The following is a 27,019-nucleotide window of genomic DNA, read 5'->3' on the forward strand; positions in this document are numbered from 1 at the left end:
ACTTCTGCAGGAGTATAGCGCATACCCTGCAGTTGTGGACAGGTTTACATTGAGACCACACAATGTAGCATCCAGACAAGAATAAAAGAACAGGAAAGACACTGAAGGCTAGGCCAACCTGAAAAATCAGCAGTGGCTGAACACAGCCTAACTCAAACAGGACACAGTATCTTATTCCAACACACTGTAATGATCAACAACACGTCCAGTTACCATGTCAGATTACACAGGGAAGCCATTGAAAGCCACAAACATAAACACATTTTCAACAGAAAATAAGAGAGTCTGAAAATGGATAGGACATGGTTTCCATTCCCGAAAAAACAAAAAATGCTCTATAGCTTTCAAGAGTACCACAGATAAAATTAGAATTCCAACATATGCAAAAGAACCTCCTCAGGAAAGCTCCATATACAAAGGAACCTCCTCAGGAAATCTCCAATAACATGTCACAGCCTGGGAAATTCTTACAAGATAATGACTCAGCCCCAACCCACCTTCTTGAGTAGATATAAATTCCTACTATTTCTTTCTCTTTCCTTTCCCTTCGACACAGAGAGAACTCTCTTTCTGTGTTATACCTCTGAGGATGCCGGTCACAGCTTCTGGCAAAACGTCAGGTACCACTTTGCCAAGACCATGACTATAAAGCATGGAAAATCTACAACTAAAGGTTCACATATGGATATGAGAACATGCCAATACATGATTTATTGTTTATTTACTTATTACTTTACATTTCTATTCCGTCCTTCCCAAAACGGGCTCAGTTCACAGGTCGTTTAGGAGTACATCTGTCATCAACCTTTCAGTCTACGCCACAAAACACATAATTGACTCTTTCACCTGACATACTCACAAAGGGCCAAAGTAACAACTGCTGGCTGTTCACTTACTTGCTCATTGATTTATTTTTTTTTGCAAGACCTTATGTATCCAGAGATTAGGTGCAAGTTGCACAATCCTTCCCAGGCTGGTTTATTTCTCTCTCTGGGGGATTGTGGATCCAACGCTTTCACAGGGTATAAACAGCCAACTTGTTCATTCCCCAAGTTACCTAAGGCAAAGCCAGTCGCAGCAGCAGCAGCAACAAACCTCTTCAATCCCACCTTCCCAGAGCGCAAAGGCGAAGACTTCATAGGTGAAGACTGAGGCGGAGGGAAGCCCAAGATACAGAGTGACCATGTGGCTCCTTTTGGATCTCTCTGTCGAGACCTGGGTGTTTCTAACTGCGTTCATCAGTCTACTGATGCTGTAAGTAAAGTCACTCTGACATACTGCTCACATTTTTATTTCTCTCCGCTCCCTCCTTCCCAGCCTTTTTCTGTCTTCTTGTCTGGAGTGGGGAACGAACCTAAAGAGAAATTTCTATTTCTCACCCACCCATGCCCTTTAAAAAAATGTTTTTTTGCTAAAGCCTTTAAGACACCATTTCTACAGGAGCACCTATATTCCTTTATGAAATGGCTAGGAGAAAGGCCCTTTGTGCCCAAAAATACAAGGGGCACTAGACAAAGATTGGGCTTGAGTACCCTGGCATGGTGTGGTGCTGGGGGGGGGGGGGGAGAGGTACAGGGCTGTTTTCCCATAGCCCCCCCCCCCCCGACACCTTGGGATCAACACACCCACCATAGCTGTCTTCACGCCCCCACTCCCAGCCTTGGCTAACAGTAACACCCACCCACCCCCCATACTCTTGTCATTTTCCCACCCACCCCCACCCTTGACTGAATCAGGTTCAGATGGGTAGCTGTGTTGAGAAGAAGAAGAACAAGAAGATGATGATATTGGATTTATATCTTGCCCTATACACTGAATCTCAGAGTCTCAGAGTGGTCACAATCTCCCTTACCTTCCCCCCTCTCCCACAACAGACACCCTGGGATATGGGTGTGGCTGAGAGAGCTCTCCCAGAAGCTGCCTTTTCAAGAACAGCTCTGCAAGAGCTATGGCTAACCCATGGCCATTCCAGCAGCTGCAAGCGGAGGAGTGGGGAATCAAACCCACTTCTACCAGATAAGAGTCCACGCACTTCACCACTACGCCAAACTGGCTCTCAATAGAACACAGGTGGAGTCCGGTGGCACCTTGAAGACCAACAGAGTTTTATTCTGGGTATGAGCTTTCATCTGAAAAAGTGCATGCACACAAAAGCTTATACTCAGCTTTAAACCTTGTCGATTTTAAAGGTACCTCTAGGGCTCAGATTTTGTTGTCTGAATCAGGGATCTTCAAACTTGCACTCATTCAGCTGCCTTATCCTGAATCCATCCAATGGTTCATAAAGGTCAGTATTGTCAACTACTATTCACAGCAGTTCGTCAGAGCTTCCCATTTGTTTTACAGGTACGGCATCTGGCCTTACGGAGTCTTCAAGAAGCTCGGCATCCCTGGGCCGAGACCTCTCCCTTTCATTGGCACGATGCTACACAATCGCCATGTAAGCGCAGACCTTGACGGAAGGCCTTAGAACAAGGGGGTGGAGCCTGGAAGTGTGGGGGTGGAGCCTAGCAACTCTCAGTAGGCGATGTCACCTGCTGGGTCAGCAGAGGAAGGGCAGAGCTGGGTGGTGACAGGCAGCTCAGAGGCCTCCGGAGCCTCATGATGGAGGGGTGCAGGGGATGCAAAAGATCCCAAAGCTGCCAATGTATTTCCCTCTTTGGCCCACATTCTGGATATTTCTCCTTATCACGGAGACCCTGAAAAGGAAGTTAAAACCCCTGAAATGTTGGAGGCAAAGTCTGTTTGCATCTATTTAAAACAGCATCTTGCATTTTCAACTGAACAGTAAAATGTCCTTTGCAGGGGTCAATAAAGTTTGATCAAGACTGTTATGAGAAATATGGAAAAATCTGGGGGTGAGTATGCAATTCTTCCTGCCCCCCCCCCCAAACACACACCCAGTACTGTAAGTTTCAATGGGTTTGGCTGGTCCATTGATCAACTAAAGGTCCAGGAGTGTCAAACTCATTTGTTACGAGGGCCGGATCTGACATAAATGAGACTTTGTCGGGCCGGGCCATGTGTGTCATAAAACGTAATGCCAGGGAGTGGAGATGTAAAGTTTATAAAGGACACAGATAAACACAATTAAAGATTTTTTTAGAAACTTAAAAATAAAATATGCTTAAAAGATTAGCACTCTTGCAATATTTTGTTTATTTAACGGTTTCTGATCATTGAAACCTCTTGCTCTGAATTACCGCATCAAAATCTGGACACAATGTCTGTGCTGTAGCAGTCCCGAGTATGCTGTTCAGGTGTGTGTCTGTAAGTTGCAAACCTACTTTTGATTTGACATTTATTACAGAAATCTCACGGTCAATGCTTTGAGCCTAAAACCCAGGGGAAAACATGAAACGGCTGGGCATAAGTTACTTCTTGTGCTGGTCACCCAATGGAGAAAATAGAAGGCTTTGCTCTGTAGCTCCTGTGTGATTGAGCATGCCTGGCAAGCTGTGATGCAGAAGGAGGCAAGAGAAAGAAGGAAGTAGATGACAGTGAGCTACTTGAGGGACTGATAGGAGCTCTCCAGGGAACTGTTTTGGCCCTCGCACCGCATGTTTGACACGCCTGAACTAGAAAGTGCACCATAATGAGGAAAGGAGGAAAGGTCCCCTGTGCAAGCACCAGTCGTTTCCGACTCTGAGGTGATGCTGCTTCCACAACGTTATCACAGCAGACCTTTTTACGGGGTGGTTTGCCATTGCCTTCCCCGGTCATTACACTTCCCCCCCAGGAAGCTGGGTACTCATTTTACCGACCTCGGAAGGATGGAAGGCTGAGTCAAACTCAAGCCGGCTACCTGAACCAGCTTCTGCTGGAATCGAACTCAGGTCATGAGCAGAGGGCTCTGACTGCAGTACTGCAGCTTTACCACTCTGCACCACGGGACTCTTCGCACCATAATGAAGAACACCAGAAATGAAGCTAAGCAGCTCAGGGCAATTTCCTATGAAACAGAACTTTTTTTTTTTAAGCCCCGGAGCAGATCTTTGCATGATCAATTCCTGGGTCTTCTTGGGGATCCCCAGCTGCATCCACCTGCAGTGTCAGTCAGACAGGCGCTTATGAGCATCATGTGTCAACAGAACTGGCAACCAGGGAACACTGTGCCCATGTGAGAGTTGTCACACATCTTAGGGTAAAACCAGTGAGCCGATCCAATTAAACCCACCCCATGCTTTTGCAAGAAAGCCAAGCTTTCTATCAAAGCACAAAGAAAAGAGCCTGGAACCATCAGAGGAAACTTCAGACAGGAATTTCCACAGAGGCCATGACTTTCCACTTGGCAACTAGCGGTGGATGGCCCAATTTAATCATCAGAATGTTTTGCCCTAGGTTTTATGACGGTCGAACGCCTGTGTTGGGTGTTGCTGATCCAGCCATCATTAAAACAGTACTGGTGAAAGAGTGCTATTCTACTTTTATAAACCGCCGGGTAAGTTCTTCAAACAGTATAAAATCATTAGGTATTTGCTTAGAGCCTTTTTCTTCCACCTTTTGTCTGAGGAGCTCAGGGTACATGGCTTCTTCCCTCCTCCGTTGGTCCCTCGCCATCACCTTGGGAGGTAGGGAAGACTGAAAGAGATTGGCCCAAGCACATCTATGTCAGGCTCATGGCCAGGGGTGGCCAAAGTTGCTTAACCTAAGAGCCACATTAGGGAAACGCCAGATGCTTGAGAGCCACAAGACATGAATGTCAGATGTTTGAGAGCTGCAAAACAGGAAGGAAGGAAGGAAGGAAGGAAGGAAGGAAGGAAGGAAGGAAGGAAGGAAGGAAGGAAGGAAGGAAGGAAGGAAGGAAGGAAGGAAAACAAATAAATGGGAAGGTAGAAGTGAGAGGTGGAATGAAAGCAACTTTAACTTTAAATATATACTCCAAGCCACCGGCTATCTGAGCTTGGAGAAGTAATCTAAAGAGACAAATGGCTTCTCCAAGCTGGCTGACGAGGCAGTGGAGGCTTCAAGAGTCACACAATATGTGTGAAAGAGCCACATGTGGCTCCCAAGCCACAGTTTGGCCACCACTGTTTTAGGAAAACACAAAGTCAAAAACAGAACACTTTATGACTGTCAATCCATCCTGAAAAAGGCAGGAGAATAGCACAGCACTGATCTAGGGAGCAGTCAACTCTGGATTCTTGGGAATCCTTGCCATATTCTCGCCAGATCTAAAGAAATTCTTACCTATGCAATAATAGAAATTGTCTCTCCCTTTCTGATCTCCCATTCAGGACGTTGGTCCAATGGCTGAACTGGAAGAAGGTGTTTTAACAGCAAAAGATGAGCAATGGAAGAGGCTTCGGACCCTGCTCTCGCCAACCTTCACCAGCGGAAAGCTAAAAGATGTAAGACCCAGATGACAGGTTGCAATAAAACTCACTGAGCCAGTCTGATACGCTAAGAGCCAGTTTGGTGTAGCGGCTTAGCGCCCGGACTTTTATCTTGATTCCCCACTCCTCCACTTGCAGCTGCTGGAATGGCCTTGGGTCAGCCATAGCTCTTGCAGCAGTTGACCTTGAAAGGGCAGCTTCTGGGAGAGCTCTCTCAGCCTCACCTACCTCACAGAGTGTCTGTTATGGGGGGGAAGGTAAAGGAGATTGTGACTGCTCTAAGACTCTGAGATTCAGAGTATAGGGTGGGATATAAATCCACTATCTTCTTCTAAGTCTCTTCTCCCAGTTGCTGGCCCAAGGAGTAGCTTATCTATTAAGCATATTAAGGAGTAGCATATAATCAAGACACACAGAAAGCAGAATCTCTGATTTCTGCCATTCAGCAGATCTGTAAGAGTTGAACTTTCCTGTTTGTTGGCTTTGTTTCCATCTTTTTTTTTTTAAGCAAACTATTTTTTTCAAGCGACAGAGTTTTTGGGTAACTTTTTGCTTGATCTTTGAGTGTTCCGTATTTCTCCACATCTGTAGCGCTTTGTGCATCTGACAGAGTGAGCTCTGGCTCTTGAAAGTTTATGCCACAATAAGTTTGCTAGTCTTTAAGATGCCAAAAGTCTCTCTCTGTTATTTTGGATGATGTTGACTTCCAAGGTTACCTCACTAGAATAGCCACCTCCAGCACCCTGACTCTTTTCTACATTAGAATAATAGAATTATAAACACATAGAGTTGGTTTCTATGATTCCATGATTCAAGCGTAGAAGAAGAAGAAGAAGATATTGGATTTATATCCCGCCCTCCACTCCGAAGACTATCAGAGCGGCTCACAATCTCCTTTACCTTCCTCCCCCACAACAGACACCCTGTGAGGTGGGTGGGGCTGGAGAGGGCCCTCACAGCAGCTGCCCTTTCAAGGACAACCTCTGCCAGAGCTATGGCTGACCCAAGGCCATGCCAGCAGGTGCAAGTGGAGGAGTGGGGAATCAAACACGGTTCTCCCAGATAAGAGTCCACACACTTAACCACTACACCAAACTGGTTCTCTGTAGAATTTCAGTTTGGGGTCAGGGCTCGGCCAGGGTTAAATGTCTAGTGTGGAATTGGCTCAAGTCTCAGCACTAATGCAGGGCTTTTTCTGGGGTGGCCCCCTTGGCTTTAGAAGCAGCAGCATAAGGAAACAGCCGTACTGCTCTTCTTTAATCCCTAAAGGGATTAAAATGTTGATGATGATATTGGATTTATCAGAGTTTCAGAGCGGCTCACAATCTCCTCTATCTTCCTCTCCCACAACAGACACCCTGTGAGGTGGGTGGAGCTGAGAGGGCTCTCACAGCAGCTGCCCTTTCAAGGACAACTCCTGCCAGAGCTCTGGCTGACGCAAGGCCATTCCACCAGGTGCAAGTGGAGGAGTGGGAAATCAAACCCGGCTCTCCCAGATAAGAGTCCGAACACTTCACCACTACACCAAACTGGCTCTCAAAAACACACATCTCTTTAAAACAGAGTTCAAACTCTTCTGTTATTTTTACTCTGTGCAAAGTAACTTAATGAAGTCTCTCTCTCTATTGTACTATGCACATTCTGTATTCCACACATAGTCACATTTATATCCTTTTGTCTTAGTAAATCTACAGCAAATACACATTTGAACAAAAACGCCAAGAGGGTTCTGAAAGCACATATACAAGAGTCCCAGTGCACAATGTAACAAGTCACTCAATTAGGCTCCCGAGAGACTCCAAGAGGTCTCTATAGGAATCCCAAATAGATCAATGCACAAAAGTATCAAATTCCATCTTGCCAACTGTCTTGCTGATTAGAAATCAACTAGACAGTCATCTGGCTCGAAGGGAAGCATTTTTTTTTACTGTTAAGCTATAGGTTCCGTTTGTTCAATGATCTTGACTAGGCCTCAGATTCAGCAGCAGCTCACAGGAGCACAGCTCCTGAACCTTCCTAAGGGTTCCCCCTCTTCCTCTACATCTACCTTGTCCATTGAATAGTAGGTGCAGCTGCAAAACAACCCCTGGATTAAGAGAGCAGGCAGCCAGCCAGCCACCAGGGGCTTTGCCACACCCCCAGCAGCCCTCATTAGCCCCTGGAGAAATCTACACCACCCTATCTCGGCTTCTTATGTGGCTTGCTGGGTCTTTTGACTGGAGGGGGGGGGGCAGCCCGGGAGAGCCCCAGGCAAGCGAGGCCTGATGGGCTGGCTGGATCTCTAGCCAGCCCAAGCAGGCCTTGCTTGCCCAAGGCTCTCCTTTCTTGCATTAGGTTGCTTTTGCTGGGGTGGTGGTTGCATATGCTAATGAGTTATGCCAATGAGCTCCCCCACCTATTTTTCTACAAAACGACCCCTGGTCTTGACGAAGATTGGAAACTCTCTGACACTCTGGAACTGTACACTGACCATTTGGTAACTCTTGGTCCCCTATTCAGGGAGTTGACACTTTTGTGCATTGGTCTATTTTGGACTCCTACACAGACTGTTTGGAGTCTCTTGGAACCCTAATTCAGTGATGTTACGTTTTGCATTTGGATTCTTGTGTATGTTTTTGTGCTTTCCAAAGCCTTTTGGTACCGTTGTTCAAATGTGTATTTGATGTATATTTACTAAAACAAAAGGAAATCAATGTGACCAGGGCTTTTTTGGTAGAAAAAGCCCAGCAGGAACTCATTTGCATATTAGGCCACACACCCCTGATGCCAGCATTGTTTCACATAGGGCTTTTTGTAGAAGAAAAAACCAACAGGAACTCATTTGCATATTAGGCCAAACACCCCGATGTCACCATTGTTTCACGTAGGGCCCAGCAGGAACTCATTTGCATATTAGGACACACACCCCTGATGCCAGCATTGTTTCACATAGGGCTTTTTGTAGGAGAAAAACCCAGCGGGAACTCATTTGCATATTAGGCCACACCCCTGATGTCACCATTGTTTCACATAGGGCTTCCTGTAGAAAAAGCCCAGCAGGAACTCATTTGCATATTAGGCCACACCCCTGATGTCACCATTGTTTCGCGTAAAAGCCCAGCAGGAACTCATTTGCACATTAGGCCACACCCCCTGATGTCACCATTGTTTCACATAGGGCTTTTTGTAGAATTTATTTGCATATTAGGCCACACCCTCTGACACTAAGCCAGCCAGAACTGCATTCCTGTGCGTTCCTGCTAAAAAAAAAAAAAAAGGCCCTGAATGTGACTATGTCCTGGAATACAGGATTTTGCATAGTACAATATATAGAGACTTTGTAAAGTTATGTTGCATGATGTTTATTCTGTCATACTTGTTGGTTCACTTTAGTCCCTCTGGATTTTCCCCCGTTATATTTACTCTAACACAAATCTGGGATGAGAGGTGAAAATGGCACATACAAACATTACATAAATTTTGATGTTATTCTTTTCAAGTATTTTGTTGGGTGTGCACTTGTTTCTATGCATTATTTTTACTCTGGTAGCTGGTTTTACTCCCCCCCTCCATTTTTTAAAGTTCTGATCTTCAGAAGGTAATTGATACAAATAGCTGTGTCTTGGCATGCTTACAACAAGAAACAAAAATTGGAATAAATTAAAAAGGTACTTAAGATCAGTTGGTGTTTGCTGCTTTGCTGCACTGGAGCTGAACAAACAAATGCCAATTTTCATTAGCATTGCAATTTTGTCTGTTACTTTTATTACTCTAACAACATGTGTTAATTTTGCCATAATCACAGTTTACTTTCCCCCCCAAAAAATAGTTTTAAATGAGTTTGTTTTTGTCACTTCATTGGGTCTTTTCCTTTATTTACACGCTGCGTTGCACCTTCATAAGACACTTTAGCCCTTTCTACACTAGCCATTTGATCCCTTCTTTGTGTGTATTCCAAAACTACCTTCTACATTACAAACCACCTTCAGTTCTGTCTTGCCTCGTGGTTTCCTCTAGCTTCTACATTTGTTTTGTGCGAATGTAGACCAACACCACTTTCACCCTCCTGTTGCCCTGCAGTTCTCAAAACTTGTTTTGGCCTAAAGCTCGCTCCAGATCCAAGTCTTAATTGTAGAACTTTTCCTTTGGGTTTCCAAACTCCTCCCCAACCCGCCATAGTTTGCGTTTAAATTTAAGACTGTTGTGTTAATTTACACATAGTGTATGTTCTATGGCGATCTAGCTTCTAATTTTAATTTGTATGGGGACTGCAGTTCAGTTACGATATGCCCCCCCCCCGCCCCATCTTCAACACAATGAAAGAATCTGTAGAGTTTTTGATAAGTGAACATAATTGTCGCTTTTAAACTAAAGCCAAAGTTAGTCTTGTTAAACATATCAAGCTGAAGGGTATATTGCAGAGGCACCACCATCTAGCACACAACCTATAGAACCACAAAAATGCTGATTTTGAAAGAAAAATATAGCCCAAAAGCACATTAAACAATGCAAATACAGAAGTAAAAAATCCCGCCCTCCACTCCGAAGAGTCTTAGAGCGGCTCACAATCTCCTTTACCTTCCTCCCCCACAACAGACATCCTGTGAGGTAGATGAAGATATTGGATTTATATCCCGCCCTCCACTCCGAAGAGTCTCAGAGCAGCTCACAATCTCCTTTCTTCCTCCCCCACAACAGACACCCTGTGAGGTAGATGAAGATATTGGATTTATATCCCGCCCTCCACTCTGAAGAGTCTCAGAGCGGCTCACAATCTCCTTTACCTTCCTCCCCCACAACAGACACCCTGTGAGGTAGATGAAGATATTGGATTTATATCCTGCCCTCCACTCTGAAGAGTCTCAGAGCGGCTCACAATCTCCTTTACCTTCCTCCCCCACAACAGACACCCTGTGAGGTAGATGAAGATATTGGATTTATATTCTGCCCTCCACTCCAAAGAGTCTCAGAGTGGCTCACAATCTCCTTTACCTCCCTCCCCCACAACAGACACCCTGTGAGATGGGTGGGGCTGAGAGGGCTCTCAGAACAGCTGCCCTCTCAAGGACAACCTCTGCCAGAGCTATAGCTGACCCAAGGCCATGCTAGCAGGTGCAAGTGGAGGAGTGGGGAATCAAACCCGGTTCTCCCAGATAAGAGTCCGCACACGTAACCACTACACCAAGCTGGCTCTCCACAGCAAACTCTTTCATTTGGAAAGATGCAAAACAAAGTTATAAAAGCAGCATCAATTTAGGTGATATGGCTCTGTAGCAGGCAGATTGAGTGCTCACAAAATCTGGATCAAACCTGAGTGTAGAAAGGGCCTTGATGTACAGGAACACATAAATTTTTTCTTTTTGGCAATTTCTCTTTCTTTCCCCAACCCAAACTTAGATGTTTCCCATCATTGTGCACTATGCGAAAAGCCTCATGAAAAATGTTCAAGCCAAAGTGGAGAGGGAAGAACCGCTGGACATTAAAGGGTGAGTAACAGCCTGGTACCGCAGGTGCCTCGTTCATCATCGGAGGGAGCTGGAGGATGCCTTGGGCAGGAGGGAAGAGAGCAATGTACTTCTCCAAGTGATGGGTGGCTCCACCTGGAGAACTAGGCGGGAAAAGGAAAATTTAGGAGGACTGTGAGTGAAGCTGGTGGAATAACCTCCCGAGGAAAAAGATAACTGACTCACTGAGGCCTCCTTCAGACCAGAATAGATGCACTGGAAGAAACCCTGCAGATTAAAAAGAAACTTCCCCCCTTTTTCTTCTTAAAGGAAAATGGCTTTTCAGTCCCGCTGAGGTCAGGCTGAGCCTTCGGGGCAATCAGCACTGGACTAGGCCGATATATGCAATTTCTTCAGCTGGAGCCAAGCATTTTCAAACTTAACTGCAACAGTGGCAAAGCAGAGCCCTTGAACCTGGGGCTACCTCAGCAGCAGGGTTGCCAGGTCTAATTTGGGAAATATCTGGGGGCTTTGGAGGTTGAGCCAGGAAACTTTGGGGGGTGGTGTGGAGCCAGCAGCAAGGCTGTGACAAGCAACTCTGAAGGGAGTTCTGGCCATCACATTGAAAGGGACCACATTCCTTTTCAATGCCTTCCTTCCACTGGGAATCATGGAGGATCAGGGCACCTTCTTTTGGGGCTCATAGACTTGGACCCCCTGGTCCAATCTTTTTGAAACGTGGAGGGTTTTTTTGAGGAGAGGCACCAGATGCTATGCTGAAATTTTGGTGCCCCTACCTCAAAAAACAGCCAGCCCTCTAGAGCAGGGGTTCGAACTCATTTGTTATGAGGGACGGATCTGACATAAATGAGACCTTGTCAAACCGGGCCATGTGTCACAAAATGTAATGTCAGGTAGCGGAGATATAACTTTTAAAAAGGACACAGACAAACACAATTAAAGATTTTTTTTTTAAAAAAATAAAACTTTAAATAAAACATGATTAAAACATTAGCACTCATTGGTCTTAAAGGTGCTTTCTTTGTATCTCTCCTCTGAGGTCCAGGGAACTGTGCAAAGAAAGCACTGGCTCTTTCCTTCCTTCCCCAGGAGGGGAAGGAGCCTCAGCCAATAGAAAGAGGAGGGGCTTGGCTCAGTAGCTCTGCTGTGTGATTGAGAGAGCCTGGCAAAGCAAGCTATCCCTCCCCCCTTCCTCCCCAAGGAAGGGGCCTCAGCCAATGGAGAAACAGAGGCTTTGCTCTGTAGCTCCTGTGCAATTGAGCAAGCCTGGCAAAGCAAGCTGTGATGCAGAAGAAAGAAAAGGAAGGAGAAGGAAGCAGACAACAGCCAGTTGCTTGGGGGCCTGATTCAGCTCCCAGGCTTCATATCTGACACTCCTGCCCTAGAGCCTCAGATACCCACAGATCGCTTCTCCATTACACCTTGAGTGGACTAGTCTCCATAGGGTGTACTGGAGTGACCAGAAAATATTTCCCCTCCCTGCTTTCTGAAAACCCTGAAGCGGGGGGAGGATCTCTAAATCAAGGGATCCCCCATACCCAACTGGGGATTGGCAACTCTACTCAGAAGTAAAGCAAGAGGGGGGGAAAGGAGTTAAACTGAATGCTCAGTTGGGATTGCAGGACACAGGTGAGCCTAGTTCCAGTGCTGGACATGGAGGCCGCTAGACAGTTGAAATATTTTTTTTTGGGGGGGCAAATTATCTCCTAATATCTCCTGCAGGCACATTCTCAAAAGCCCCTTTGACAAAGCTGCAGGGGAAAGGCAGAGAGAAGCAAAGTGGGGCCCCTAAAGGTGCGGGGGCCCCTAGGCCAGTGCCTGGTTGGTCTTTTTGTTAATCCGGCCCTGCCCAGTTCAGGAAAAAAAAATGGGATAAAGAGATGGAACAGAGAGGTAAGCCAATAGTGGGAAGACCCTCTTTGCTCTCTCGCTCCTTCTCCTTCTTAAACCAGACCCCTCCCTGCTTTCTATGCAGCTGGGACAGGCCTAGATTTAAACACACCGATCTGCTACCATACGATACAATTTGAGTCTCAGCAGTGGGTCACAAACCCCGAATGCCTGCTTTAGCTAACCGAACCCATGTTGGAATCAGGATGTGCAGGACCTCAAAATGCTCTTGATGGCCCCTCCCAAGGAAGTTCACTGAACTCTTTGCCCCTGAATGCAAAGAGCCTGAAGGGGTAGAATTCTAGCAGGAGCCCCTTTGCATATTAGGCCACACACCCCTGATGTAGCCAATCCTCCAAGAGCTTACAAGGCTCTCTTTTGTAAGCTCTTGGAGGGTTGGCTACATCAGGGGTGTGTGGCCTAATATGCAAAGGAGCTCCTGCTAGAATTCCATCCCTAGAGCCATACACTGGCATCACCAAATAATAGCCTACAGTTACACCTCTGACCATCAGTTCTGGTTTCCAAATTTAGGCTTTGAAAGGACTGAGCTGCCCCTCCCTGCAGCCTGGGACCTCACCCTATTCGTTAAAGCTTTAGAGAGTTCTAGCGTTGCCAGTCTCCAGGTGGGGCCTGGAGATCTCCCACTTATACAACTGATCTCCAGCTGGCAGATGTCAGTTCCCCTGGAAAAAATGGCTGCTTGGAAGAGTGGACTCGATGTCTTGTACCATGCTGAGGCCTCTCCCCTCCCCAAACCCCACCCTCTCCTGGACCCACCCCCAAAGTCTCCAGGTATTTTCCATCCCACATCTGGCAACCTTAGAGCATTCCCACTACAGACCTGTGACATGGTGGAGCAAAAGGCTATGAAACAGCCTACACCATCTGCCTCAGCTTGGGGTCAGAGTTTCCCATGAACACCACAAAATGGACCCCGAGTCAAAAAGGCAGCTTCCTTTGAATAAACCACCATTGATGGGGAAAAAACCCAAATTGACCTGTTTTGGAATTTTCTCTCCTCTCCTATTCCCCGCCTCTGTTCAGCCTCTTTGGAGCATACAGCATGGACGTCGTCACCAGCACCTCATTTGGCGTGACCACCGACTCCATCAACAACCCCAATGACCCCTTTCTCAAGGAAGTGGAGAAGTTAATCGATGTTAATTTCACTTCTCCTGTTTTAATGCTGTTGAGTAAGTTGCCTTGGCGACCACCAAAATCTGTATTTGCAATCTATAGCCACTGAGTTTTCCTTTTTGAGGGAAAAAAAGACCAGACAAGTGGCATCTCCTGGTTGGAAAATGGAAGAAGTTATTCCCACCTGAAGAAATTTATTTGGGTGGGGCTTTAGTGTAGTTTGGTGTAGTGGTTAAGTGTGCAGACTCTTATTTGGGAGAACCGGGTTTGATTCCCCACTCCTCCACTTGCAGCTGCTGGAATGGCCTTGGGTCAGCCATAGCTCTCTTATTTGGGAGAACTGGGCTTGATTCCCCACTCCTCCACTTGCAGCTGCTGGAATGGCCTTGGGTCAACCATAGCTCTGGCAGAGGTTGTCCTTGAAAGGGCAGCTGCTGGGAGAGCCCTCTCAGCCCCACCCACCTCACAGTCACAGGGTGTCTGTTGTGGGGGGAGAAGATATAGAAGATTGTGAGCCACTCTGAGTCTCTGATTCAGAGAAAAGGGCGGGGTATAAATCTGCAGTTGTCGTCATCTTCTTTACGTTTATTGCTTGCAGCCAAATTCTGATGCTTACCCAATCTGGAATATCCCACGTAACAGGAACTCCAGAAAGGCTAATGTGGGGCAACCAGATGGCCCTCTAGTGACTCTACTCTGTCCCAATGGGATTTGGGGGTACTCCTAACCTCCAGTGGCTCAATAAAGGAAGCCAGGGCTCTCCATTCGCAAGACCTGAGCAAGGCTGCTAACAATAGCATAGTTTGGAGGTCATTCTGTCACCAGGTCACCATAAGTCAGAAATGACCTGACGGCACTTAACACACACATGCACAGTCTGGTGTTAGTGGTTAAGTGTGCGGAATCTTATCTGGGAGAACGAGGTTTGATTCCCCACTCCTCCACTTGCAACTGCTGGAATGGCCTTGGGTCAGCCATAGCTTTCGCAGGAGTCGTCCTTGAAAGGACAGCTGCTGTGAGAGCCCTCTCAGCCCCACCCACCTCACAGGGTGTCTGTTGTGGGAGAAGAAGATAAAGGAGATTGTAAGCCGCTCTGAGACTGATTCAGAGAGAAGGATGGGGTATAAATCTACGGTCTTCTTCTTCACACAACCTCCAATGCCCCAAACTAGCTTGTTTCAAGTTTCTGTGATTTTTTTTTTGTATTTTTATGTACATGTGTGCTTTTATGCATGTGTGCGTGAGCATGCACACCTGGAAATCATGCAACCTCTGGTGGCTGACCCCTACTGGGGGCCTGGAGGATATTCAGGGAGATGGCTGGATAAAGCCTGCCCCTGCCCTCCTGGCTGCTGGTATTGCAAGGAGGTATCACATCCACATACTTGCTAGAGTTGGCCCTGCTTAGCTTCCATTTCTGACAAGAACAGACTTGCCTGGACTATCCAGGGCAGGGCAGGTTTCAGGGATTTTAGGCTGCAACTTTGGGAAATTCTTTTCCCCAGTGTTTTTCTCACCAAAGTCTGGGCACAGAGGTTTGGGAAGCAAGAGGTAAATGGATGCAGAAGGGAGGGGTTGAGAATCATGTTCAGTGAAACCACCTTTCTGTGTGGCAGATGTCCCCTGGGCCTCTAAGAGCAAGCAAACCTTGATCATGACTATAGCGTATCTGTAGATCAATATAACAAAATAGGAATCAAGTTGCGCCTTTAAGACCAACTTAGTTTTATTTAGAACATAAGCTTTCGTGCGCTCTCTAAGCACACTTCATCAGTCGAGGAATCCGGTACAGTGAGCAAAGCCACACATAGCTGGCAGTCAGTGACTACCAATGACAGTATAGTAAAATTATCTGGTAGGGAGTGGTTTAGAATGCAAAAGGGTACAAATTTAAGACTTAGTGACAAAATAGTAAAATTAACAAACTGAGCAAACTTTTGATCCGAGTAGCATGAGCATGCAAAAGCAACAAAACAGTAATATGTTAAAATGTGAGAATGCCTGTTAATGACTATATTGCAGGGATGGCCAACGGTAGCTTTCCAGATGTTTTTTGCCTACAGCTCCCATCAGCCTCAGCCATTGGCCATGCTGGCTGGGGCTGATGGGAGATGTAGGGAAAAAACATCTGGAGAGCTACCGTTGGCCACCCCTGCTATATTGTATTAAGCCTGGGTCAAAAGGAAGGTATTTATATCTCAGAAGATTTCCCATCCAACTAATTTACCTTTTGACATGTAACATACATATAGTTTGCCATTAGGAGAAAAATACATTAAAATTAGTGGGAGATCAATATGTTTCACAATTCATCTTTGCCCATATGCTGCCAAGGGCCAATACTCTCTCTAAGCTGTGGAGTCTTGTGGGCAAAAATTCTAGTTTGTGAGCTACTGGCATTAAAGTTGTGAGCTGCTACATCAATTAGCTTGCTCCGGGGCCATTTTCCCCTGAGCAAAGACAAAAATGTGAGAGCCAGAGGCTAAAAAACTGTGAGCTAGCTCACACTAACTCAACTTAGAGGGAACACTGCCAAGGGTATATTTACATTATGAGTCTATAAACTTCTTGGATCTAGTTTACCAGCCCTTCCTTATGCCCAGCAAAACATAGCTCTGTGAGAAGAGTTAATGATAATCTAACACAGAATCCCTAATGCCTTAATCAAAATACAATTTCCCAGTATTTTTGGGGGGGAAACAGTGGCAGTTGCATCCACCTACAGCTTTGCATTAGTAGTTTAGACCTGTCCTAAAGCAGATAGTGTTTGATACCCAATTTACACATGGAAAATGGAAGCCAGGAGATATCGGGGAGGTAGCCACGGTTATAAATGGCTGGGGACATGGTGACTGAAGGAGGAGTCTTGTGGCTGGAAGCGAAGACATCTCGGGGACCCCAAATTGTCTGGGCCTCGTTCCTAGTATGCCAGTTCACAGCTCTGACATCCGGAGAGCTTACATTTAAGCTAACCTCTCCAACACTCCAGCCAACAGATCTCTTCAGGTTTTTTTGTTGTAGCAGGAACTTCTTTGCATATTAGGCCACACCCCGATGTAGCCAATCCTCCAGGAGCTTACAGGGCCTACTGTAAACTCCAGGAGGATTGGCTACATCAGGGGTGTGTGGCCTAATATGCAAAGAAGTTCCTGCTACAAAAAAAGCCCTGGATCTCGTTAATAAAGCATGCCATCTGAATCCACTCACATTGGGACGAGCGGTCCGGATGTTGCACCCATTTAATGTTCTTCTGATCCTTATACCTTCCCACTTTTTGCTAGCTATGGTGGATATTCTGCCCTTCTTACGATGTCGCCTTTTGCCCTCTCCTCTAGATGTATTCCCGTTCCTGAGACCTCTGTTGACGATGATGGGCATGAGCTTTTTTCCCCGTGACGCCATGAAGTTCTTTGCAAAATCATTTGCCAAAATCAAGGAGAATCGGGAGAAAGGGAGTGAAAAGGTAAGAGCAAGAAAGCCCAGTCCGTTGCCTTCTCCTGAGTTAACGCTGATGCATGCAACATTTGGAATGGCGATCTAAGCACAGTATTAGCGGTACAAAGTGACACAGGCTTGATTAAAGCTCAAGGGCTTTGTTTCCCATTCACCGTATTTCACAAGACTGGAGATTTTGCACGTTGAAAAAGAGCAGGCAGGACGAAAGAGGCGGCTGGCAGGCAGGCGTCATTTCATAGAAAAAGAGGTGCTGGAGCTTATAAGCACAACTCATTTGCATATGCCACACACCCCTGACATCGCCAGAAGGGGGACTCAATTAAATCAGCTCAGCCTCTACCTTAAAATGCTTCTTGATTTGAACATATGAACATATGAAGCTGCCTTATACTGAATCAGACCCTGGGTCCATCAAAGTCAGTACTGTCTACTCAGACTGGCAGCGGCTCTCCAGGGTCTCAAGCTGAGGTTTTTCACACCTATTTGCCTGGACCCTTTTTTTGGAGATGCCGGGGATTGAACCTGGGACCTTCTGCTTCCCAAGCAGATGCTCTACCACTGAGCCATAATGAAGCCTTACTCCCATCATGCTTTTAAAATTACTTTCTCCTCTGTGGCCACAGTGGCAAGATGAAGATTTCCATCCGTCTGCTTTATATTTGGATTATTTCCCCCCCCCCCTCTTTTTGTGGGGAAACGTATTAGAAATTTTGTCAAATTTGAGTTCAGCAAAATTCTCACAGGGGGTTTGAACAATGGAGCCCAGAATCAACCATTTTTTTTTGGGGGGGGGGTGTTAAAAAGAAAAAGCACAATAAAATTTAGAGGTTCTGGAGCTCCAAAATGGGGCCTGCTGCCAGGAACTCAAACCCTACAGCTGGGAGTCTATTAATAGTTACATTTAACAGCTGGAGCGAGGCAATGTGGTGTAGTGGTTAGACAAGGATCTCAGATAGTCTGGTTTGAATCTCTGCTCTGCTAAGGAGGTTTGCTGAGTGACCTTGGGCCAGCCACACACACTCAGCCTAACCTACCTCACAGGGTTGGTGTGAAGAGAAAGAGGAGAACGACGCAAGTCACTATGACTCCCTGCTGGGTGAGGGAATCAGAGTACAAATGAAATACATAAGAAACAGCTGGTCCCCATATGGATAGAAAATCTGAACAAGGGGGTCAGCCCATAGCTACAATTCAGGGGAATTCTAGAAACATGCATTTCAAAAAAATAGAGGGCTAACAGCCCCCTTACCCAAGCAGTAAGAGCACAGGCATAAGGAGAAAAAACTGACCTGGTTGGTCAGTGCTTGCATGGGATGTCACCACAGAAATATGCACACGTCACCTTTAAAATATAAAGGCAGGATATCAATAATTTAGACAGTGATAAATCGGCCACTCTGTACATGCTCATGTAGTGCCACCACATTGTCATGCTATGTTAACCTGTACTTACAGTATTGGACCTTTCTAGATCATGGTTGATATCCCCACCCCCAACTCTATCCTGCACTGGACTGCCCAACACTAATCTACCAGGTTTAGAGCTACACATTTATAGCCAGGAAGCAGGATGAAATTCAGTGGCATCTTTAGCTATGGAACTTTCCCAGAAGTGGCTTTCACTGGAAATAACAGGAAGTACGTCTGAGCAGGTACTGTTTGGGGTACCTGTCTCTTTTCTGAGTGGCAGGACATCCTGATTTCTGTTCTGTTGTTTCTGTTCCCAGGGCAGAGTGGATTTCTTACAGTTGATGATAGAGTACCAAAAAGCAAGCGACGCAAAAAGAAGCAATGAGGTAGCTAACAAAGGTAACACTAACAAATTGTCCTCAGCTGAATGGGAATGAGCGAGGTCTCAAATCCAGTTTGGTGTAGTGGTTAAGTGTGTGGACTCTTATCTGGGAGAAGCGGGTTTGATTCCCCACTCCTCCAGTTACAGCTGCTGGAATGGCCTTAGGTTAGCCATAGCTATCACAGGAGTTGTCCCTGAAAGGGCGGCTGCTGTGAGAGCCCTCTCAACCCCACCCACCTCACAGGGTGTCTGTTGTGGGGGGGAGAAGGTAAAGGAGATTGTAAGCCGCTCCGAGTCTCTGAGAAAGCGGGGTATAAATCTGCACTCTTCTTCTTCTTCTTCTCATTTTGTTGCCAGAGTATATCTAGCTGGGAATCTACCTGTGTCCACATAGAGGGTTTGGTCCAGTTTGGTGTCTAAACTGGAGTAATTTAAAAATATATTATATTATATTATTTATTATTTATTTAATTTATATCCCGCCCTCCCCACCAAAGGCAGGCTCAGGGCGGCTCACAATCCAAGGGTCGACACAACCACATTAGTGTGACCGATACAATAAACAACAATAAAATCATAAAACATAAAAACAATTTAAAACAGTTGCATGTGCTACTATCATAATTTCAGGCAGCGATTTAAATTCTGGTGGTTAGCTCTACTCAGAGGTCTCAGGATCACCATAGTGTAGTGAAGTAGGCCATTGGTGGTGTTCTTATGGGCCAGTCCCATTGCTGCAGATGTTACCATTCATGTAAATGCCTGGCGGAAGAGTGCCGTTTTGCAGGCCCTGAGGAACTGTAAGAGCTCTCACAGGGCCCTAACCTCCTCCGGCAACTCATTCCACCAGCTAGGGGCAGCAACGGAAAAGGCCCTGCCTCTCATTGTTTTGAGCATCGCTTCTCTGGTGCTGGGAACTGTCAACAGGTTTTGGAACCCAGACCGAAGTGCTCGCTGGAGCATATATCCACATGTTGTTTCATAATTTCTAGCTTTTCCATTTCTTGGTTGCAGTCTTTTCCAAATCTAGTTTGGTATAATCCTTTTGGAAAGATCGCAATTAAAGTATGTTAAGCATGTTACCTGGATGGGAAGGTGATCATTTTTATACTCCATCGGTACTCTTTTGCTTACTGTAATGTAGCACCTCTAATTTATTGTGATTTTTTAAATATTTATGTAACTGTCTTTTAACCGTATTTATTAACTGAATTTTGTTATATGAATTGTATTATTATAATCATGGTACACACCATGTCTTGTGAGCCACCCTGAGCCTGCCTCGGCGGGGAGGGCAGGATATAAATAAAACTTATTATTATTATTATTATTGCCACAGCCTCCTCGTGGTGGCTGCCATTTTCTATCTGCCATCACAGGGATTTTCAGCTGACATATCACCATAATGTTATTAATGGCGTTATAACATTATAGCATTGTAATGATGTCTAACAGTTCCTCTGTATTTCCAGGTTCTGTACATCGCAAATATGCCTTTTTTTTTTAAGTCAAAGGATCTAGCAGATGGGTTGTTATAATGTTGTAATGCTACAGCAATAAGTTAATTGCAGATTTTTTTTTTTTTTTAAACCCAAAGCCTGAAAAACCCTCTGGGGAAGGGGAAACAGTAGTCATGGGGCAAGGCGCTGAGACAAGGAAAATTGCTCTGTGATCATTTCATTGCTGCAGTGGCAGTGAAAGCTACATAGAGAATCATTGCCCAGTTGAAGTGGCCTATAGAGAGATTGCTTGAGCATGTGCAGTGGACGTGCTGCTTAGAAAGGCCAGAGGGGTGTCTCCCTTAACGATCAGAGTGTGTGACGAGGTCTCCCTAGCTCAAATCCAGCCTCTGCCATGAAGCTTGTTGGGTGATCTTGAGCCAGTCGCTCTTTCTCTTGGACTAACCTACACTGCAGGCTTGTTGTGAGGAGCAAATGAGGAACAGGAGCCAATGCACTCTGCTCTCAGCTCCCAGGAGGAAGAAATCAGGAGGAGAGCCAGATGAGAGCACAAGCTTGGCACGCAGAAAGTCCCATGTTCAGTCTTCAGTTCAAGGGTCTCCCCTGGCAGCTGTCGGCAAAAAACTCTCTGTCTGAGACCTTGGGGAGCTGCTGCCCATCAGAAAAGACAAATCCAAACTATGCAACCCATGGGGGGAAAAACACCCCCCAAGTTTTCCAACAGGAACAACTCCAAGGGTATTCCAAGGTGGGTTTGTGAATGCAATACAGAAGAAATAAGGGATTATGAACTGGTCAGCAAACATGGGACCCTTGGCATGAGTCCTTTGATAGCACCCTGAGAACACTAATAAATAACACCAGGAATGGGAGTCCAGTTCCACCCTCTAGCCTTGCCCTGTCACATGAAAGGAGGTAAAGCCCATCTTTGTATCCAAAAGTGCAATGCATGCTGCTTGCTTTTTGTTGCCGGCCTTCACCTTTCCCTTCCCTTCCACCAACAGCTTTGACGGACAGTGAGATTCTGGCACAAGCTATTACCTTAATAGTTGCAGGATATGAGGATACCAGCAACAACCTCAGTTACACGGCTTACGAATTAGCTCTCCACCCTGACGTCCAGCAGAAACTGCAGGAGGAGATTGACTTGGTTCTGCCCAATAAGGTACAGTACGGCTACGTATGAGCATCAGTGGATTGCCTTCATCCACACCAGTCAGACATTGCAGCCAAAAAAACCCCCAGATGTGAAGTGGTACTGCATAATAAAGGAACCCCTGTGCATGCGCAGAGTGCATTTCCTACCCCACAGAGCAAAAGCAGAGTCTCTCTGCCTACCATGCTTTTAAGACCCAATTTAAATTTGATGCTGGCTGAGGCAAAAGAACTCATCCGTGAGATTTTGCACAGAGTTTTGATTAAACTGGGCCCCTTGAAAGACACATGAATATCCATGATCTCCGACTCATCAAATTTGACCCTGAGAAGCAAGCTGTGGTCAGAACCAGATGTATTTCCTCTCCTCACCTCCATGTCCTCATCTTTACTTCATCTTATTTCTGCTGTATGATGTTATAACATTATAGCATTGCAACTCCAAGTCCTCATCTATTCACTTCATCTTCATTTCTACTGTATTTCTACTGAATATTACGCTGCCTGGATAAATAGAGACTGTAGCACCACTGTATTGTTTTAGCTTTTTAAAACTAATTTATATTTGTATTTATATTGTCAATTGATTTTATCTGTTATTGTGATATCATGATATCGTATCATGTCTGTAAGCCGCCCTGAGCCTGCCTTGGCAGGGAGGGCGGGGTATAAATAAAAACTTATTATTATTATTATTACTGTACGGTGTTATAACATTATAGCATTGCAACTCCAAGTCCTCATCTATTCACTTCATCTTATTTCTACTGTACGGTGTTATAACATTATAGCATTGTAACTCCAAGTCCTCATCTATTCACTTCATCTTATTTCTACTGTACGGTGTTATAACATTATAGCATTGCAACTCCAAGTCCTCATCTATTCACTTCATCTTATTTCTACTGTACGGTGTTATAACATTATAGCATTGTAACTCCAAGTCATCATCTATTTACTTCATCTTATTCCTAATAGCATCTTGTGACCATCTCCAGTGGTGGTGCTGCTATGCTGCACAAAACAGGCCAATTGGCCCAGAGGAAGAGAAACTTTCCCCTACTTTCCTTCTTCATACGCAGTGGCAAACTTTTCCATAATGTTCTGTCCCAAAGGCTCCTCTTACCTACGAGTCCATCATGCAAATGGAATACCTCGACATGACAATGAACGAAACCCTCCGGTTGTATGCGAACACTTTTCGGCTTGAAAGGGAGTGCAAGAAAGACGTGGAGATCAACGGCATTGCCATTCCAAAGGGGACTGTGGTGATGGTTCCACCACGCGTCTTGCATCTTGATCCAGAATACTGGTCCGAACCCAAAGAATTTAGACCTGAAAGGTAAATAATGGGATCAAAAGTTTTCTACTTGTTTCTACAGCCCAGCAACTAACAGCTAGTAGCCCAAGGGTAACCAAGCTTGCTTAATGTTAGAGCCACATAGAATAAATGTCAGAGGTTTGAGAGCCACAAGACAGGAAGGAAGGAAGGGTGGTAAGAAAGGTGAAAAGAAAGCAAATAGATGAGGGAGGGAGAGGTAGAAAGCAACTTTAACTTTAAATGAATTCTCCAAGCCATTGGATGGCTTGGCTTGAAGAAGGGGTTTAAAGAGACCAATGCCTTCTCCAAGCTGGCCGACAGGGTGGTGGGAGCTTCAAGAACCACATGATATGTATGAAAGAGCAACAGTTTGGCCACCTCTGTAGTAGCCCATGTCCTGTACCAGTCCATGTACCTGGTTCATGAGCATATGGGGCTTTTGGGCAGTGCTTCTGAACAGTACCAGGTTATCCCCCCACTTTGGTGAAACTAAAGTGTTTTCTTTGAGTGACCAGTCTCTTTTCCTGAAGTCTCTGCATGTCCATTTAAAAATATTTAAATTTATACTCCGCATTCCTCTCTGGTGAAGACACAAATGCTTACCCCCATTTTCCTCCCCTCTGTTTTGTCCTCCTGTGAGGTAGTTTAACATGAGAGTGACAGGCCCAAAGTCATCACTTCACCTTTCCATGGCAGATTCAAACCTGGTTCTGCCAGATCCAGGTCCAACCCTAATTTTTCACCGTATTGCTTCCTGGCTTTTTCTATTGCTAAAAAAGTGAAGTTAGTTCCTTTCTGCTATGCATTTTTGTATGTGGTAAAGGTTGGGATCTTCAGCTAGTGGTGAAAACTGCCTTTGTGGTTCAATGGTATACCGATTCCCCACTAGCTTTGCCAGGTTCTCAAGCCCCTTTTCCCCATGGCGCTTTTGCCCAATCTTGAACAGGCTGCCGTGGAGCTGCGATTTGCCCCGCCTCTTTCCTTAGTTCTCTCCGGGGCTGCAAAATCCAGTGTCCAGATAATCCTACAGCTGTGGATAAATCCTGATATATGCGGGATTTGATAGTGAATTTGTACCTTATATTTTTATCAGGCTAACCAGCCATTTCCCATGTTGCAAATAACGAAGCCTTCTCTGTTTGGTGCAGTGGTTAAGTGTGCGGACTCTTATCTGGGAGAACCGGGTTTGATTCCCCACTCCTCCACTTACACCTGCTGGTATGGCCTTGGGTTAGCCATAGATATCGTAGGAGTTGTCCTTGAAAGGGCAGCTTCTGGGAGAGCCCTCTAAGCCCCACCCACCTCACAGGGTGTCTGTTGTGGGGGGAGAAGATAAAGGAGATTGTAAGCCGCTCTGAGCCTCTGATTCAGAGAGAAGGGCGGGGTATAAATCTGCAGTCTTCTTCTTCCTCCTTTTCATTTGTCCGGAAACAGGTTCAGCAAGGAGATGAGAGACAAAATAGATCCCTACGTGTTCATGCCTTTTGGAGCCGGACCCAGAATTTGCATTGGAATGAGATTTGCTATGCTGACAATGAAAACGGCTATCATTGGTCTTCTGCAGCATTTCAGCTTCAAGCCCTGCAAGGAAACACAGGTGAGAGACCTGGATCAATTTGCACTCATCTAGACAGCAGTTGGAATTCAGTCACGCTTTCCCACTGCAGCCAAGACGTGGCATGCAACAAGTATCTCCTGCTGAAGACAGTGTGTGGCCAATTTAACCCCTAGAGGGAACGCCACATTATATTAACATGTTATATTAACATCTTCTAAGGGCTGCTCAACTTAGGCCCTCAATGAACCAGCTACGTGCACCTTTTGAGGTGTTCTGGGACAGACGTCTGCCTTGGAAGGGGAGTTGGTACACAGCCCTAGTTGCCTGAGACAACTGCTTTGGTTTCCCCATATCCAGATTTGTGAGGAGGTGGGGGGGGGGCAAGCTATAACACCTCAGCCAACATTTCTATCCCATTCTTTCTTCTCTTGGGACTTTGGCTCCTTCTCTGGTCATAGAAAACCACCAAGCTTCTTTTGCATTATCCCTCCTTTCCTGTCTGATGAGTAGGTCTCTACTCCCCAGCAGGGCTTAATTTATGAGTTAGATCTTGTTCATGAGAAGGCCCATTTCTCCTGGCCATGGACATTAGATAAAGATAAGGAACTGGATGTCCATCATGCCTGTTTTTTCTTTTTCCTTCCCCGCTATCCTCTCTTCTCTGTGTCTCCAGGGGCAAAATGGGGGTGGCTATCTTGAATTAGCAGAGGTTGCAAGCTTCTCAGGTAAGGGAAAGTACATAACCCAGTGGTAGAACTTCTTTTTTTTTGTAGAGGAGATGCCAGATTTAACCCCCAGTATCTCCAGTTAAAAGGATCAGCTAGTATACATGAAGTTTCCTTACGCTGAATCAGACCCTTAGTCTACCAAAGTCAGTATTGTCTACTCAGACCGGCAGCGGCTCTCCAGGCTCTCAGGCTGAGGTCTTTCACATCATCTACTGCCTGGTCCTTTTAACTGGAGATGCCAGGGATTTGAACCTGGGATCTTCTGCATGCAAAACAGTAGATGACACACAAGACCCAAGAACACTGATTGCCTGGCTTCTCAGCAGCATTCCCTCTAAGCCAGGGGTCCTCAAACTACGGCCCGCGGGCCAGATGCGGCCCGCTGAGACGTTTATGTGGCCCGCCGGGTTATGGCAAAATCAGACCGGAAGTGACGTTCGACCTAAACTTGCGTTAGCAACGCACACTTCTGGCACTGGGCTGAGGCGGCGGAGACAGAGTGTGAGATGATACTGAGGTGAGGTGAGTTCCCAGGCCGGGGTGTGTGGTGTGGGGAAGAGAGAGAGATGCAGAAGACGAAGAACTGACGGCCCGCGGCCTTGTACAGTAACGGCAGTCCGGCCCTCCAACAGTCTGAGGGACAGTGAACTGGCCCCCTATTTAAAAAGTTTGAGGACCCCTGCTCTAAGCTGTTAGTGTGAGCTAGCTCACAATTTTTAAGCCTCTGGATCACACAATTTTTTTTGTCTTTGCTCAGGAAAAATGGCCCCAGAGCACACTAATTTATGCAGTAAGCTCATAACTTTCATGCTAGTAGCTCACAAAGTAGAATTGTTGCTCACAAGATTCCACAGCTTAGAGGGAACTTTGCTTCTCAGCATGATCCTTTTTTCTGTTTGATGTCCTAGATCCCTTTGCAGCTGTCTACGCGTGGATTCGCAAGACCTGCCAAACCGATCATCCTGAAATTTGTTCCCAGAGCCAGCTCCACATGCTAGTGGAGTTTCTGTCTACCAACTCTTTTAGGAATGCAGTGATACCATTTGGTAATTTTAGAGTCTAGACTTGAGAGTCCCCTTGTATAACTTCAAATGCAATGCTTCAGGCCACCCGGAGGGCTCTTTAGCTGAATTCAGGCACCGGGGCCCCTGGACTTCTGTTCCAAAGTCTGACCTGTACAGAACTGTGGACAGAATATTATCTCAGCTACTGCACCACCAGATCTGCTGTTTCCACATAGCTTCTTGTTTGCAATTCTGGCATAACCACGGCTTGCGGGCTAATTTGCAGGAAAAATTGCCATGGAATTACAAGAACATCTCAGCTTTCTTTTCCAAATAACATCATTGGTGTGTGTGCATGCGATATTATGTACATTTTTTTTTTTACTGCTTGTATGTAAGCATGCCCATGGCTGAAGGAGAATCAGGAGAGATGGATTTTGCTCATTCTGTTCCAAAAGAAGACAATGCATGTGCAGTGCTTATTTCATAGGTCGGAGTTAAAAGGCGGCCGGAGAGGGGGGGGCGGTTCTTTTATAAGAAGGGAGCATATCCAGCTGGGGCTCCGGGATCTGCACTGGCTGCCAATAGTTTACCGAGTCCGGTACAAGGTGCTGGTTATTACCTTTAAAGCCCTATATGGCCTAGGACCTGCCTACCTGAAGGACCGTCTCTCCCCACACGTTCCCTAGAGAGTACTGAGATCGGGAACTCAAAATCTCCTAGTTATCCCCGGGC

General features: G+C 45.8%; 1 protein-coding gene across 1 annotated transcript; it reads left to right on the top strand.

The window, feature by feature from the left end:
- The first annotated feature begins 907 nt into the window (after positions 1-907).
- Positions 908-26,645, top strand: LOC132588162 (cytochrome P450 3A21-like). Its single transcript, XM_060260503.1, has 13 exons — positions 908-1,254; positions 2,347-2,440; positions 2,806-2,858; positions 4,342-4,441; positions 5,238-5,351; positions 10,713-10,801; positions 13,718-13,866; positions 17,146-17,273; positions 18,994-19,075; positions 21,523-21,683; positions 22,789-23,015; positions 24,429-24,591; positions 26,189-26,645. Exons 1-13 carry the CDS (start codon positions 1,184-1,186, stop codon positions 26,276-26,278), a joined length of 1,521 nt encoding a protein of 506 aa, XP_060116486.1. The 5' UTR covers positions 908-1,183; the 3' UTR covers positions 26,279-26,645.
- The last annotated feature ends 374 nt before the right edge of the window (positions 26,646-27,019 follow it).

The sequence above is a fragment of the Heteronotia binoei genome, chromosome 20 (assembly GCF_032191835.1).
Source record: "Heteronotia binoei isolate CCM8104 ecotype False Entrance Well chromosome 20, APGP_CSIRO_Hbin_v1, whole genome shotgun sequence".
NCBI classification, from domain to species: domain Eukaryota; kingdom Metazoa; phylum Chordata; class Lepidosauria; order Squamata; family Gekkonidae; genus Heteronotia; species Heteronotia binoei.

Bases quoted from the DNA above. Each gene is read 5' to 3' on its own strand.
- LOC132588162 (XM_060260503.1), top strand. From the start codon at position 1,184: ATGTGGCTCCTTTTGGATCTCTCTGTCGAGACCTGGGTGTTTCTAACT. The intron at 4,442-5,237 runs GTAAGTTCTTCA...TCTCCCATTCAG, and splicing joins CTACTTTTATAAACCGCCGG to GACGTTGGTCCAATGGCTGA. The intron at 17,274-18,993 runs GTAAGAGCAAGA...TTCTGTTCCCAG, and splicing joins GGGAGAAAGGGAGTGAAAAG to GGCAGAGTGGATTTCTTACA.